The 17329-nt window shown below is 32.7% G+C and overlaps 1 protein-coding gene across 1 annotated transcript in view; it reads left to right on the top strand.

Moving 5' to 3' along the window:
• Positions 1-17329, top strand: part of SEMA3D (semaphorin 3D) — a 115013-nt gene that overhangs the window by 53870 nt on the left and 43814 nt on the right. Inside the window, exon 7 of the mRNA XM_011364373.2 lies at positions 7427-7569. Within this exon, the coding sequence (XP_011362675.1) occupies positions 7427-7569 (143 nt within the window). The remainder of the gene's footprint in view (positions 1-7426; positions 7570-17329) is intronic.

Below are 17329 nucleotides of genomic sequence, written 5' to 3' on the forward strand. Positions count from 1 at the left end.
TCTAGAACATTCAAGGCAAATTGCTTAATTGTTAATGATAGAGGGACCATATAACCTGGTTTTCCCTGGACATTTCTAGTTTACTTTTATTGTTCTTTAACTCTCAAAAGTATTTTGGTTTAAACAAAAATTATAGTTCTATTTCCATTGAAATTAATTGCCCAGGTTTAAATCCTGACTATCACTTATTTGTAGCCTTAGTCAAACCTTTCTGTGCATCTAAATTCTTTGCCTAAAAATTTGGCATAATAACAATATTACAGGGAGTTGTAAGGATTAAATTAGATCATGTAGGGAGGTCTGATGGGAGACAATTGTAAAAGCAATTTAGTGTCAATATTAATCAACACCATCATTATTATTCCTGAATGTGAATGGTAGGAGGTGGGACTAAAACCATGAATGTTCTGATTCTCTGACATCTATTTAGCATTTTTAACTACAGACCACATTTTATTCTTTTTCTCTATATTTCATAATTCTGTGAGCTCATCTATACTAATCGTTTTAACTGTTTCCTGTGTTCTCGTCTCTCCTAAAACTATATTGCCAGACTTTTCCTGAAACTAAGTGCCTTAAAAATTTTATTTGGATGTCTTACATTTTCATCTCAGATTAGAAGAAAGAAACATGTTATTTAATATAGTAATAAAGATATATAAGCCTTAGCTTTCAATGTTCCATTAAAGTGCTTTGAGATTTTTACAAATTGTTTAGTGATCCTTTGAGTTTCTTCAATACAGATATAAATAGAGATATTTAAAAGACTAATTGTACCTAAAATCTAAAATGCTATGAGTTTAACTTTAAAATTATCCTGTTTCCCCTTTATAACCTGCCCTTCAATACTAGTTTCCTGATTTTTATCTATCTTAACTTTAACTTTATCCACCCAGTTACCTTGAAATTATCTTTGATTCCTTCCTCTCCTTCACCAACTTTTATCTAATCTATCGCTAAGGGCCTTTACTTCCTTCAAAATATCCATTGACCTTGTTCAGTCCATGATCACCATCTTCCCATAGGTCTCCATCACCTTACTTCTGGTTTATTGCTACTATTTGATTGTTAAATCATTTCCCTATCTCCGGTCTCTTCTGCTTCAAATTTGTTTTATGTAGCATCCATCCTAGTGACTGCATTAGGTACTTTTAAGGTGTTATTTTATTAATCTGGTATAATCTTAAGAGATTACTATTTCCACTTTATAGCTAAGGATAGATTAGAAGTCAGATAAATAGTCCATAGTTAGATAGCTATTGGAAGTGAGATTGAAATTCAAGTATGTCTAGCTAGCTCTACACATTTTATTCTTTCCATTGTATGATACAGTCTATCAACCTAGGTTTTTTTTTTGTTGGTTTTTTTTTTTTTTTTGACTAGACATCTCCTGTTCTTACAGCCTCACTACAAACAGGGTCCACATCTCCATGCCATATTGAGCAATAGCAAAGTGAGGACGTGGTTCTTGTTGCAGAGAACAGGTAGGATAGAGAAAGCGTGGTTAGGCAAGCAACATGAAAGACCTAGATAGTCTAGCTGGAGTCCGGGTTGGTGCAAGCATCAGGTCAGATGTTTGCTGGGGGACAGGCAAGCCAGAATGAGAAGAGCACAGTGCTTCAGAAGACACAGTTGGAGCTTCTCGATTCATGAAAACTAGGGCAGAGCAAGGAAGAAATTATAGAAACTATATGAGATTCTTATAAGGAAGCGCCTGACATGCTAAGGCAAACAGTTGTCTTGCTTAGAGAGCATTTCTGTCCTCTGTTCTGAGAGGTGGCCATTTTTCAGATACAATCAGCCTAGGGTCCAAAGACAGAGGTCAGTGGGGTAATCTGGTTAGTGTCAGGAGTGTGGGGAAACAAAATACAGTGATTATGAGAGGAATTGTGGTGATTATTGGGAATGACTGTTATTTTAAACATTATCTTATTCAACCTCCTATTCCACAAATTGAGACTCAGTATACAGAAGGGATTTGCCCAGTCTCATAACCTCCAGGCCCACCCTTCCATTATAATACCAAAATTCCGACAAGAGTAGCATATCATGTCTCCTGAATCTGGGAGCTTGATTCCCATTTTAGCATCAGTTAATGAAGGCCCTATTTCTTCCTAACACTGGACCTGACACAGAGTAGTTCCTGACATAGCCTATTTGCTCTATAGTAGCACTGTCCAATATGGTATATACTAGCCACATGTGGTTATTTAAATTTAAATTAATTAAAATTAAATACATTTAAAATTTGTTTTCTTAGTCACACTGGTCATATGTAAAGTGCTAAATATCCACAAAAGCTAGGGGCAGCACAGATATAAGACAATTCTATCATCACAGAAATCTCCATTGAACAGCACTGGTCTAAAGTGTACTCATTCATTAGTTATGTACAATAGCCCATAATAACAGTGCAACATATCTATAAATTGTCTTTACTATTTATTTAGCATGTAGATGTAAAACTCACCCTTGGGTTTCATAAAATTGTTGCCAGGTTGAAAGAACTAACAGACTTGATATTTCAAATAATGGGGTCAATGTCAATGTCTGATTTGTTTTTCCTGTATGTTATTACATCATTGTATTATTTGTTTCCGATTAGAGAGTTTGAGTTTTTTTCTGTTAAATTTTACTTTCCGTACTTTCATCTTTAATTTAAAATCATACTTTTTACATGTCTGTGATGAATTAAACTTTCGTAAAGGCAAATTGATATTATATTTAGATGAAGTGAAATCGAAAAATTAAATTAAATTGTAATTGGGTATTTAACTGTTCTGATGCAGATTTGAAATAATTAATCTTCTTAAAAATATACTACATAAATATTTTGTAAGTCCATTTTTATCACTGAACCACTTAGGAAGTTTAAAATCCTTGGTGCTTGTGTGTATGCCATATGTAATTCTTTGCCCTGCCTAGAATTAACCAGAGTGAGATCAGCTAACCTCCACACTTACTAGCCCTAAGATCTTTGTCAGATTTTCTCTAGGACTTTACCTAATACAGTCCCAAAAGATTTAAGAAGAATGAATCCTGATTAATTTTTTGAGAAACTAATCTACATAAATACCTCATCAGGAAGATGAAAAAAATGCAAAAATTAAACCCTATGGGTAGTCTAGATAAAGACAGATGTTTCTGTACTTTCCCTTAGCAACTTAATCTTAGAACATATCAGGAAGTAGGAATAGAGAGAAGTCGCAGTGGTTACTCAAACGCAGTGGCATTTTTGTGAACATTTTAGGATAAAAATAAATTATGGAAAATGAAAACAAATGATAATAACTTAGATGCATATTTTATTGTTGTTTGTTTTCTTTCCTGGAGTAAATGAGAACTCTTGTCCTAATTTTTCATTTTTAACATATGGAGGCAGTTTTCATTCGAAATTTTTCTTGAAGTGCTCTGTTGTCTATAAATTCTTCCATACAAAAGGACAACATTTTTCAAAAGTAGTAGGAAAAAGATATTACAAGAAGTAAAGCAAAGTAAGAAACTCACTGTATATTAGGTCATGGTGTAGGTGAACTCATCTGGGTGAAAGAGATTCATCAGGAGAAGTAAAAGTGATGTGTACTGCAGGCCATGTGGATTTATGTTATTTTCATTTGGCAGTGACTCTTGGTGTCATGCTAAAAGTTCATTTGTGAACTCCATCTCTGTTAGGAAATGTGTTTGAAACGCCAAAGGGGAAAAGTGTGCTATAATAAAGCCCAGGTGGCTATTGGTATGATTTTAAATTATTTAATTCAACAATGATGCATGTCATACACTGATTAAATGATACCTATTTTTACCCAAATTTGGCAGCAAGTCAGGAAAGAGTTTCTATCATAAAATACTAACATCAGTGTTCTAAGACAGGACCTCAATTGAATCTGCAAGAAAGAAACTCTTTATTCTTGAAACATGTATATATTTTTAACTCATAAATAAGTTTACTTCTTAAATCTCAGAATAGATTACTATTTGATACTAACTCTTTTTTCATAATTAGATTTCTTCATGTAGTAAACATTTGGCTCATACACTTCCTTCATTCAATTTTCTTACCGTACTCCTAAATAGTTTTTCTTATAATACTGAAAAAGAACCAACATTTTAAAGAGAGTCCAATAAAACCAACAGTCAATGAATAAACACAACAAGATCATCTATGTCATATATCAGTTGAAAGTTAAATAAATGTACCTTGTAAAAGTATCCACTCTGTTTTTCTCCATTGATGTAGCAGTAAAATTCCTGAAATGTGGACTGGTGTCAGACTCTAATTTTTCACTATTTTAAATGGCAATACCTGGCAACGCCTGGATAATGTTTCACAGAGCCCAAGTGAATTGTTCTGTGTATTTCTGCAGTGGAGAATATGAATTGCTACATTAATTCATTCTCCTTTTAGACTGGATACATTCTGCTCTGTTTTAGAATCGTGTTTCTTTTGTCGAACTCCGTAAACAAGTGAAGGCCAAACAATTGCCTCATTTAACTACTTCTTCCACCTGAGTGTCTGAAGAAAGCTTTACAAGCAACTCTCTTTCTCACACTGGTATTTCTTTTACCTAAAATAATTTTCTGTTTCAAAGAACTGAGATCTCATTTGCTCTCTGGAGAGAGGACTGTGCAAATTTTGTACCACTATGTTACTTTTAAAATTATAAACTAAAGTCAATCATTAAGTAGTTCTGATAAGATACTAACATTACCAGCGTCATCATGGTGCATGTGTAACCTCTACTTAGGTCATATTTAAGTGCTATGGTAAATTCTACTCACGTTAATCCTCATTTTAAGCTCATATATTGGATAAGATAAAATAAGCCTATAATGTTCCTATAATTTCTGTATAGTTTCAGTTTTATTTTTTTTTGTCCTACTCTAATTACTTAAAAATGTGTGTGTGTGTGTGTGTGTGTGTGTGTGTGTGTGTGTGTTTTATCAATCTTAACTCTGCCTATCCATCTATGCATTTGCATTATTGACATTGGGTTAATGAGTTCTATCTGTACCCTTTTTCCCATGCACAAAATGGTAGTTTATGTCAGCGACTTTTAATTTTAGATGCTTATAAGGATCACCTATAAGGTTTTATTTATTTTTATATCTCTATGTTTTAAAAATACACACATCAATGTACCTGGAGATTTTCATCCAGGTCAGTAATATTGAGGCATCTGTAAATTCAAAAAAGTTCTATCGATTATTATTATTTTCTGGTCCATTTCTGTGGGAGCCCACAGTTGGTTGTCTTTTTCTCTACATAGTATGCAATTCCCTTTCAAGTTGTTGGAAACATCAAGACTAGCCTTCTTCTTAGCATTAGCTTGGCCATATGTTAATATTTCCTTAATCTATATTATAATTGATTTGAAGAGTCAATTCTTATTTGTTTTTATGTTCTTTGATTCTACCAGTTTTTCTTGTTCTAAGTGACTTAAATATATTAGTAATTAAATCTATTCTTTGTTTTCATAAATTTGCTGCAATCTTAATGCCACAATTATCAGAAAAATTTTTGCCACAAAAAAATGTCCTTTTTAAGGAAACAGTATATTTAAATAATAAATTCGAAGTGTTAATTTGTGACTCTGAATGAAATTTTACTTTGCTCAAGGATTCGAAGCCAAGTATTTATGATTTATCAACAATTTAAAAGAGGAGGCTGGAAGAGAAAAAAAAACACATAAAACCTTCAGTAGAATTGTTAATGGAATTTGCTAATTTAAGATTAATTAGCATATACAATTTAAAACACTTTTCATGGTTTTCAAAATTTAACTTTTATGTAATCTAGGATCATATCAAAGTGACATTATCAGGAGTATAAGAATCCACTGGAGTTCTAAATTCTAAGGAAGAACAGGGAAATACTAAAGAATGAAGGGAAGGAACTTCATGCACATATTTTCCCCTTTCTTTTCTTCTTAAGCCTTCTCATTTAAGCAGAGATGGGTTGGGAGATCAGGGCTGGCCCAGAGAGGGTAGGACGATAAAGAATGAATTACCCATTACTTGGAATCAAATATTAACTTTTGTCTATTGAAGAAGGTGTCTGTGAAGCCTTGTTTACTGGGCTGTTGATCAATGGCTTACATCTTCAGAGAAATGATTTTTAGTACTCCTGGGGTCCCCAGAAATCAGCAAAACTGGGCAAAACTCTAGAGAAGGCAATGTTGATCATTTTCTCTTCTCACTTCTTCCCCCCAACCCTTGTGAGTGAGGAGGCACCTTTTTTTTTTTGCCTTGTTTCCTGTTTCTACTTTGTAAACAGTGCTCTATGTGTCCTTCCAAGTGTCTCATATTATCTACTAAACTGAAATTCTTTCTTCATTTCTCAATAATGACTCTCACTGTTTTCTTTGCTTTAATCCAAAAGATTATTTCTGAAACTGCTATTACCCAATTACAGATCTGTTACCTGATTAGTTCACAATTATATACAACCAGAACTTAAAATGCCTAATACTTTTTAAACAAGGAATTAGTAACTCAGATTAATTTGCCATTGATGCAAAGGGGTTAACTGTATGGCCAATATTTTTTCTTTTAACAGGTATTATGGACATCTTTCCATAGCAGTATATTTAGCATTATTTCATTTTTAACAACTAAATATTATTCTAATAATTATATGAATGTAGTCAATTTTTTATCATTTTGTTATTTGTAGTCATAATGTTTATTATCTCAATTATCATTTTAATAATAAACAATTTTTATTGAACCCTTATTTTGTGTCAGATACTAAGTACTTTACATATATTAATTCATGAGATCAGTTACCCTAGTAGGTAGGGTAATGATATTGATAGTCTCATATTAGATATCAGAAAAATGAGGCATGGAGAACATAAATTATTTGCCTAAGGTCACCTTTTCACTAAGTATCAGAGACATGATATAAACCTGAAAAGAATGTCTTCAGAACCTACAGTGGAGTTGATCCACACACTGTTTTTTTCAAATTTTTTCTCCTTTGGCAATTTTATAAAATGCAACAAATAACTTTATAATATATCAAAATTTGGGATGTTTATAGTTTTTTTCTAAGCTTTTCATAATAGACATTGTGGCTAAAAAGCAGTACCTCCATCATATAAAAGGAAAATATAAAATCATAGACTCTCCAGGTTTGAAAAGTCTTTCTAAGTCGAGTTGCAACAATTATGAATATCAGCCAATTACCTCACCTGTTCTCACCAGCTCTCTAGAGTTCCTAGAGAACTTATTCAGGACCTCTTCATTCTAATACATGTTTCTACATGTGTCATATTTATTTTGTCTGTATGTTTCATTTCCCACATTCTATTCATGGTTCATTTTTTTTTTTATTCTGCTAATTGTTTTACATACAAAAGATGCCAGTACTATTGTGGCTAAATTATTTCAGTATTTTAATTTAAAGCTCTTTTCTTTCAAACAGGAGCAAAATTTATTGGAACTTTTCCCATACCAGACACCTATAATCCAGATGATGATAAAATATATTTCTTCTTTCGTGAATCATCTCAAGAAGGCAGTACTTCTGATAAGACAATCCTTTCTCGAGTTGGAAGAGTTTGTAAGGCAAGATATATTTATTTTACCTAGGCATGTATATATGTATATGAACAATTAGCCACGTAATGTTAAAGTTAATGTCCATTATTTATAAATGGTAGGATATATTCAGACTATCTTATGTGTATAATTTTTGAGATCCAAAAAGAAAAAGGAAAAAAAAAGAATTCACTTTTTTCTAATATTATAGTTTGTTTTTCCAGTGCCTAAGCTGTTGCCCAGGTGTGAGTTAGATATCTTTGGAAGCTGACTCTTTTTACAGTTGGGCTATCCTCCTACCATTTATTGGTATTCCAGTAAAATCACTGCATTTTCTTATTCCATAGAGGTTAAAATGCTCTTATACAGTTAATAATCTCATTCTGAAATTGAAAGCAACTTAATGTAATTACTAGAGTAACTTAAACACTAACAGAATCTAGTATTTTTATCAAAATACACATCACATCACACATCTAAAATTATTTATCTTTACCTGGATCAAATAAACTGAAAATAGGATTATAATATTACTATAATAAATATTTTAGAGCATTAATCTAGATTAGGTTCTGGTCGCAAATGGGATAAAGAAGAAAAAAAGAAACAAATAAATCAAAATGCAAAACATTTATTTTGAAAAATATTGCAATTGTTTTTTTTTAATATTGCCATTTAATGTAAATTATAGGAAACACAAACGCTGTGGGACACTAATTTTCTGCCATCAAAGCTCTTATTTGAGTGATTACAACCTTTATGCAATAATAATGCTGCTGGGATCATACTTTTGACTTCAGTATATTACTTTTTTAGTTGGATTTATCTTCGCTGAAATAGCTTTTCTTAAATAGATATCTTCAGCATAAATTCAGTTATTAAGAGGAAGAGCTGTTAGTTAATAAATACTCTCAGTGGGAAACTTTCTTTGGTCTTATACAAACTTTTCATTTTCTTCCATCTGAGCCTACCACCTTTTTGTCTCAATTTGTGCCTTCAGGCTTTTGAACGCTTCCAGAGACAGAAATACAAACCATCATTGCACTTAAAAGTGCTAATGAAAACACAGCTTTGAATGAGGCCAACTTGTGAGGGCAGATCATTCTTTACCTAGTGTCCTAGCCAATAATGTTGTTTCTCACTGATCCCTTCACCCCCAGGGGACAGATTCTCTAAAAAGCACCCTCATTTTTTCAAAGTCTAGAAACTCACAGTAATTTCTCTTGAAATCTCTTGCCTAGAGAGGAATGGCTGTTACTTGGAGTGGTGTTGTGTGTTAATATGTCAAAGCATGCCTTGTAATAGCAGTATCCCTACCCTGAAAGGCTGTGTCCGTGGATTGACACCATTCATATAAATGAGCTACGTTCAATGTGTTTTAAGAGATTTACAATCAATTTAGAGTCACTTTCTGATGAGCCCGTATAAAAAGTATGTGTTTTGTGAACCTGTGCAATACTTATTTCTTGATAGATTTAATCCAATTGGTAGAAATTCATTTATCACAAAATATTGTTTTTACCCTACTGTCAACATAATAAAAGTTGATTTTAGAGGTAAAGAAATATGTTAAAGAAAAATTTAGTTGCTATCATTTATAAATTTCTGTATTAAAAATATAATCTAGATTTTAGGTGTCAGCCATGTGATATTTTATGTAAATTATGTACAAACTCCTATAGAATTAAAAAGCAGAGAGAATTCTAGTAGTTGAGTCTTCCCACCACAAAACCTCTGAGGCCACACAGCAAGATTTTGTCATGCTATTGTTTTTGTATAAAAAGCTAACTAATTGTGAAATCAAATAAGGACAAGTGATGGATGAATTTTCTTTCAAAAAAGATACAATGGAGATTCTTCTCTCACATCAGTGTATCTCTTTACTCAGTCACTCTTTCAAGTGAGGACCTTTAGAATTTCCTGCTACATGTATGATCCATCAGTCTAACGTTTATAATATTTGATTCTAAATGTTTTCTTTGTAATTTCTTAATTGCAACATGCCCTGCCCATGTTTTTAACTTTGTTTAATGATTTAGAATTAAAATGTGACAAAAACTGAGCACTTCTAAGTAGAGATTTCACCGACGAGATTTAAAATCTTTAAAAATGTCACGTATTGACAAAAAGTTTAATTAAAAAACACCTACTCAGGATTATCATTGTTTCTGTTACATATTTTTTCCACATAAAAAATGTTCTGACATTATTGAGAACATATTTTTTCTCTCTGTTGTTTCATTGTTTACCACCATTGGGTTATTAAAGATTGTTTTTCTATTTTCAACAAATAATAACAGAATGTATTTCAGCTATCAAACAAAATTGAGTTCTATAGATATAAGCTAAGATTTAAAGAGGATAAGATCATGTAAGAGACAAGAGTTAACAGTGTACACTTTACTAAGTTTACAAAGCTTTTCAGTAACATAGAAGTCCTTTATATTATTTTTTCCACCAAGGTGTTCTCACAGAACTTATTTACTGGGAAATGTTTAAATTTTGTTGTTCTTGCTGTTTGTTTTCATTTTAAACTGATAACTTCAGCCCTAAACTAAAGTAGAAGCGTTTTATTGACTTTTTAAAGATATCACTGTTAGACTGAATGGTATGCAGTGATAAGTAGGGCAGAGGTTTTGGAAACAGGTAAAAATTACACAAAACTGACTAAAGAATTGTTTATAGAATAAAGAAAATCTTTTTAAATTTGTAACTTATTCATTTAATATTTCATTATTTCAACAACAATAAAATACAATTTCTGTGCAAAATGAAGTACACTAGACACTGGGAAATAAGTAAGCTATTGTCCATTTCTTTAAAACCTCATAGTACAGTGAGAATAATAGAGATATTAAAAGATAATCCAATACAATGTGATAGAAATTGGAGCTGAGAACTCTATGCACATTCAGTGAAGCTCAAAAATTGAGTTCTATGGAGCAGGAGAAGAGGCATTTGAGGTAGCATTGTCACAGATTATATTTTGTTTCTAGGACAGTTAAATATTGTTTAAGTGAACCTCGGGACTGTATATGGGAGCAATGTCATTTGAAATTGGGGTGGTAAGTTGGAAGATAAGAAGTCTTGTTTCTCCGTTTAGTTGTTTGAACTCTATTCTGTCATCAATGAGAAACTATAAATGTGTTTAGGCAGAGAAGTGACTTGATAGATATATTTGGCAATAATTTGAGGAATGCATCTGTGTTGAGAAATATTTGTGCCTGGGAGACCGGTTAGGTGGTTCCCTAAAGATAGTAGGAATGAAGATATATGGATGAGTTCAAGAGATATTTCTGAGATAGAATCTAAGTGTAGATTTCTAAAAGGTCCTTATTTATTACCACTCTTATTAATTGCTTGGTATGGACTAATGCTGTCCAATAGAACTTTCTGCAATTATGGGAATGTTCTATATCTGAACTCTCCAACACGGTAGCCATGTGGCTGTTAGTGTAGATATATTACCAGTATGACTGAGGAAATACATTTTTAATGTTATTTAATTTTAATTAATTTTAATTTAAATAGCCTCATGTGGCAAGTGGCTACAAAATATATGTAGACTACCCAGTCACTCATTAACTTATCACATTTGTTAGAAACTAACCCTATGCATGACACTGTACTAAACAGTAGTTTTAGTGAAGTTAAAAACAAAAGACATACTTATACTCACTGAACTTACAACTTTTAGATGATGTGCGCATTAAACAATCAAACACACAGACAGGGCACAATTAGGAAAAATTGGTTTTGGATTGGTTTTGGAGAGTATCTCTGAGAAAGTGACTTTTGAACCAGATGTTGAAAATGATTAAGAAATCGTAGGGCGAAGGTGGCAGATATGGAGAATAATATTCCAAATAGAAGGAAAAGCCTACGTGAAATCTCAGTAGTGGGAAAAAACATTAAGGAATTAAAAGATGTTCAAAGTTATGGCAAATACTGAGTAAATGGAAAATTAGCATAATAGTGATTGTTTTCTTTTTAAAACACACATAATATTTCAATAATCTTCAGAAGTCTTATTTTTCTTGATGTGGCTCTGGGATATGCTACCATAACATCCAGTTGAAAAATATGAACTGGAGGCCCCGGTAGTGTCTGAACTCATGAATTTGGAAATTACCAGTATATTGGTGGCTCTTGGAGTCATGGAAGTGTCTCAAATTACCCAGGAAAATTTGTAGTTCAAGATCAAAGAGAAAGGACAGAATTCTGAGAGATAATGACATTTAAGAAAGCGCAGAGGGAAACATCTGCAAAGGCAATTGAAAAGAAATTGATAGCTAGTTTGAGAACTGGGCAAGAATGTTGTCAGAAGTCAAAGGGGGGAAAAAAAAAACTGTTTCAAGAAAGAAAAGCAGTTGGCAGTAATGTCACATACCAAAAGGAAGTCAGGTAAGATTATGATTAAAAATCCAGTATTAGACTTGGTAGTAAGAATAATAACTTTAGCCCAAATGATACTAATATTCAACTTGAAATGAGATCTACGTTTACATCGCTGCTCTACTTCTTCCTAGTTCAGTTTCTTAACCTAGGAAATGAGGACACCCATGTCTTCCATGACTACTTTACTTGTTAAATGAAAGGCTTAAGTGAGATCATGTGATTTTGGATGTGACAGATACTAAGGGAAGGATTGGGAAAGAGTGACTTAGGTTTCTGTTTTCGAGTAGTTAACAATCTAAGAGATTGACTTGTAAATAATGTTAAGTACATGGTCATACCACAGTGAGTTAAATTTCAAAAATCATGTGTGTGTGAGTGTGCACATGCACACAGACACACATTTCTTACATGCACACATTTGGAGTAAGATCAAGTAACTGTGCTTAGAAGTGGAAGAGCGGCAATGTGTGTTAGGAAGTTAGAGACAGGTTAGTTACCAGAAGTTACTGGGAAAAGATGATATTTTATTAGTTTTAAAGGTTGAAATTACTGTTATTATTTTGCCTTAGTTTTTAGCAATACTTGTACTTTGAGGATGGATCTTAATTATGGACACAATCAAAAGAATTTAGAGACACATCTGGTGAAAACTGTGTGAATAGTTTGAACAATGAAAATTTTGAACATGAGTTGCAGACAGGAAGAGACACTAAATAGTAAAGAAACAGACTCAGAAGATAATTTCATAGGGTAATATTGATCAATAATGACAGCCTCAGGAGAAAAAGTACCTCCATTCAAGGAATCTCTTTCAAACTCAGTATGTACATGGCATAACATATTTACTAATTAATTATTTTTCAGTCATGTCATTACTTTCCAAATACTCAGTTTTTTCATATTTAAAATAAGGCGTTTAGCTTATAATGACTCCTAAAGACTTTGACAGGTTCTGGAATTCATTGATTCTGTTGAAAAGCCAGTATTTTGAAGTATTAAATAGTGTATTTTACACCCTGGAGTATTCTCCTAAATGGTAAATTACACATATCTTCTTGGTAAGGTAATAAATGCTGATTGAATGAACAGGTGAAAAAACATGAAATAAACCCTCTGAAAAGATTTGTGTCTATTTACTTTGCAAGTTAGTCCTTTCAGATACTATTATTTATGTCTATGTGATGTTTATTACCATGTGTGTGTATGTGTGTGTGTGTGTGTGTGTCTGTCTGTCTGTGTGTCTGTCTGTCTGTGTGTCTGTCTGTCTGTGTGTCTGTCTGTCTGTGTGTCTGTCTGTCTTGAAGACCCACCCTGTAAGTTAATGTGTGGAAATTCCAGTCACTTTAGTGAGGCTTTCTTACCACTTTCCGCCTCAAGGCTGTTTTGCATTATTTTTGGATTCTATTCATTTTTGGAAGCATTGTCCATTAGCTAGTTCACTTATGCTAGCCCACTCCGGATTCCAGCTGTAGATTATGCCAGTTCTCTTTTTTATTTTTTTGTTCTGCAGTATTTCCTTTCTCCATGCCAGGAATTCAGTTTGGATGGCTCTTTTACATAACTTGCCTGGGGGGCTAATTAATAACCTTTTGCCTCAATTCGACTTGCAGTGTCTATTTTGATATACGGTCCTATTTGGACAGTTACTGCCTTTGAAGATTTGTGTTTTTAGGCCGATGACACTTTCCGTATTTATTGATCTCCACCAGGTTGTTTTTTTTGCTTACTTTCAGTATGTCACTTACAACCTAAATGAGAGATTTAGAGCCCATGAGTTACAGATGTGCTTTTGCTCCATTTCCATCTGTTTTCCTGTCAGAAATTCCGAGGCAGGGGTTTATAGGGTTGGCTGTAGCTTTTTTTTTTTTTTTTTTATTTAATGAACTCTGATTCTACCTGGAAAAGACTATCTAATGTGCCTAGATTCACCTAATTTTAATATGTTAAATGTTAGAAAATGAATTTTTCAACATTGTATTTTATCCATCTTGCATTTCTAATAACCTTTACAAGTTTTTGAAGTAGTTAGAAAAACATGTTCTCCATTTCAACTCTCCAATGGTAAATCAAAAACAGTCATCTCTAAACACTAGAGTTCTTTTTAAGAGAAGAATTATATTTTGCCTTGAAAGCCTCTACAGAATTTATCACTTAAAAACCACTGTGTTCAATACCTGCCATATAGGTTTTTTGTTTGTTTTTTCTTCTCCTCTCCTTTGTCTGAAATGTCTGAGTTTGTTGTATGGTTTTATTTCTTCTATTGTCTAAGTGAAGTAGAAAACTCATTATTATTATTTTTGTTTTTATATTTTAGTGGTCAGAACTTTTTGAGAGGCATGTCCGTGAAACACTTAAATGACATATAGTTATAGCATATTGCAAAAAAAGACACATGGGCTGAAAAGGAAAGTGCAACATAGTTCTTTCATTTGATTCAGTGGGTATAATTCACTATCTTCCATTAATTCGTTTAATATATTAAAATATTTAAGTTCTTCCTCTCAGTATAACAATATATTTTAATATACATGTAATGCCTTTCTAATGGGGCTCTTGAGACCTAATTCCAGATTTTACATTTTGTTTCTTTCACACCATAATCATAATTTTAAGCTTCTAAATAGGCCATCCTGTGTTTGGGTTACCTTTATTATTATTTACTTATACAGCCCCATAGACCATCTGGATTAAGTTTACAAAAATTCTAGAATCTGTTCCTAGAAATAACTCAGTAAAGACTGAGGCAGCACAGAGAAAAATAGATTGGACAATTTCTCCAATATGTCAGTTGCTGTGATCATATCTCCAGTATTTCCTGATACAAATGGGTCTTTAGACTACTTGAAGATAGCTCAACATAAGAATATTTAAAACCTGCGAGGTACTGCTGTTATTATAAATGACACATCATATAAAGAATACGAATGATGTATTGAAATAAAACAGGTATTACATCAAAAACACAAGAATATTAAATTGCCCTAATCTTATTTGTTGAATTTGTAAAAAGAGTCAACTGTGTGTTTACCTCAGTTAAGTTACTGAAAAATATTTTTAGTGATTTAGATTACTGTAGTACTTAGGTCACACTTCAAAATAAGGTGGGTAGTGTTCAAATTAAAATATCTCAGATTAAATACTATTAATGGGTAAAACTGGGGAGAGGGTGCACAAAAGATGCATAGATTACAGATTTCAGAGTGCTTCAGAGAATTCCATTCTTTTGCCTGCACAAAAACGTAAAGGGTGAAGAGCAGCATTAGGTAGAAGAACTAAATTTTAATCAAAGGAGAATTTACAACCTTTGTTTCTAGCATCAAACCTTTTATTTTTTTAATTTTAATTTTTTTAAGTGCTTACAGTGTGTCATTTTCCAGTGTTTATTGATTTGAAAATACTGGTATCCTTCAACTGAAACTCATTAATATGGTTACAGATTTCTTAATGCACATCTATATTTTAATAGAATATAACATGTTATGAATGTCTTGGAGATTTCATTGATTTATAAAATCTTCAGGATTTAAGAGCATAGGAGCTGACAGTCAGTCATTACATTTTCCATGAGCTTCTGTTTCCCAGGATATAGGTGAAATGACAATATTTATAAAGTGCTGAGTGATCTACAAAGAAGATGGTATATAGATAAAATCATGTTTAACAGATGAGCCCAGCACAGTGACCCAAAGGTCAAAAGACACACTCAATAAAAGTTCATGTGTTACATACAGCTTGTAGCTACTCTACATGTCTGTGTAAGATTTATAAGAACTTGAATTTTCTGGGACAGTAGAAGGAAAATAGAATCAGCAATAACCAGCCTCCTGACTGATCTGCCCATTAGTTGTTACTGTGATTAGAGGATCATAGTAGTTCATAATAGGCAACCATCACCCACTTAAATGACTCTGAAATATTATATTTTAAAGCTGCCGAAATGTTGTAAATTGTGTTTTGTTTCTTCTTTAATTTTTTTCTTTCCTGTTTTCATTAATCACTTTAAAATTAAAAATATTACAAACATATAAAAAGCTACAGAGAATAAGATAACAGGCACCCTGTGCACTCACCAACCACCTTGAACACCTGTGGCCAGGCTTATTTATATTTATTTTTTTTTATGACTTTCATCCGTATCTTTGTATAGAGGATGTAAGGCTTTGGCAATATGACCACAAAGAAGCTGTGATAAATAGAGTGGAGACACATAGAAGCGACCAGTGACTAAAAGCTCCTGATTCTGACATCTCAATAATAAATCTATTGTGTTAGCGAGAGGTTGTGCTCTTTAGAACTTCACAAAAATAAGCAAGGAGGTGACAATTTAGTACAAAAGTGTACCTCTCTTTTAGCCCTCTTCTGGGCTTAAAGTTCTCAGGGGGAGATCATGTAGATTTGCAAACAAATCTGGGGATGGAGAACCAGGCAACAAAGTCAGCCAACTGACACTTCCCTCCAGGAGAAATACAACTCCTTGTGAATTGAACTTTGCCATCCAGGTCATGCTTCTGGATGTCTGTAAGAGTTACTATCCAGTCATTAAATGCTTATAATCCATTCCTGAGAGCTATTATCCCAGAAACCATACTTGTTTCCCTGCTGACAGCAGGTGGCTTTCATCTTTGACCTGGATTTTTTTTTTTTTTAATCTTTTTTTTCCTCGAGGGGCAGGAGAATGCTGCTAGATGGGTAGGTGAGAACATTTAAAGAGTCTTTTGTTCAAAGGATTGCAATTTCCTTTTGTCAATTTAAAAACTATTCAGGTACATTATAAATCCTTTTCCTATCCAACAAATTTGGAGCTAGTAGAACAGTTAGAATTTTTTCCCAGTTTGTCTTAAATAGGGGCAATAATTGCAAACAGAAAGAGAGACAGTATTTGAAAATGGACATTGTCACTTTTGCCTAATAAAATATTAAAAAGATAATGTCACTGCTCATTTTTATGATGGAGTAGTGATGTATACTCCTGTTAAAGGAATGTTGTCAAGAAAATATTCAACATATCTATTTATTCATTTAGCAAAATAATCAGAGCAACCGCTCTGTGCTAGGGATAAAGCAGTAAACCATACACAGTCCCTGGCATTATATTCATGATAGCTGATATATTTCTTCATGTATTTTGAGTAAACACCTTAAATATTTATTTCTGACCGTCAAAATATACTATAGGCAAGAAAAGTTTAATAAATATTGAAATATATAAAAAGAACACATTAAAATAGAAAAGTTTTAACTAAAGTTCTGCTTAGTATGACTAGGGCTCTATTGAAAAACATGTAAAAGCTGGGTTTGTAAATTTAGAAAGTTATAAATCAAGGGTCGCAAGAAACATGAAGAGATAACTAACCTTGTATTTTTAAATTAATTAAAAAATTTTTTGAAT

This window comes from Pteropus vampyrus, unplaced genomic scaffold, assembly GCF_000151845.1.
Source record: "Pteropus vampyrus isolate Shadow unplaced genomic scaffold, Pvam_2.0 Scaffold4, whole genome shotgun sequence".
Taxonomy (NCBI): domain Eukaryota; kingdom Metazoa; phylum Chordata; class Mammalia; order Chiroptera; family Pteropodidae; genus Pteropus; species Pteropus vampyrus.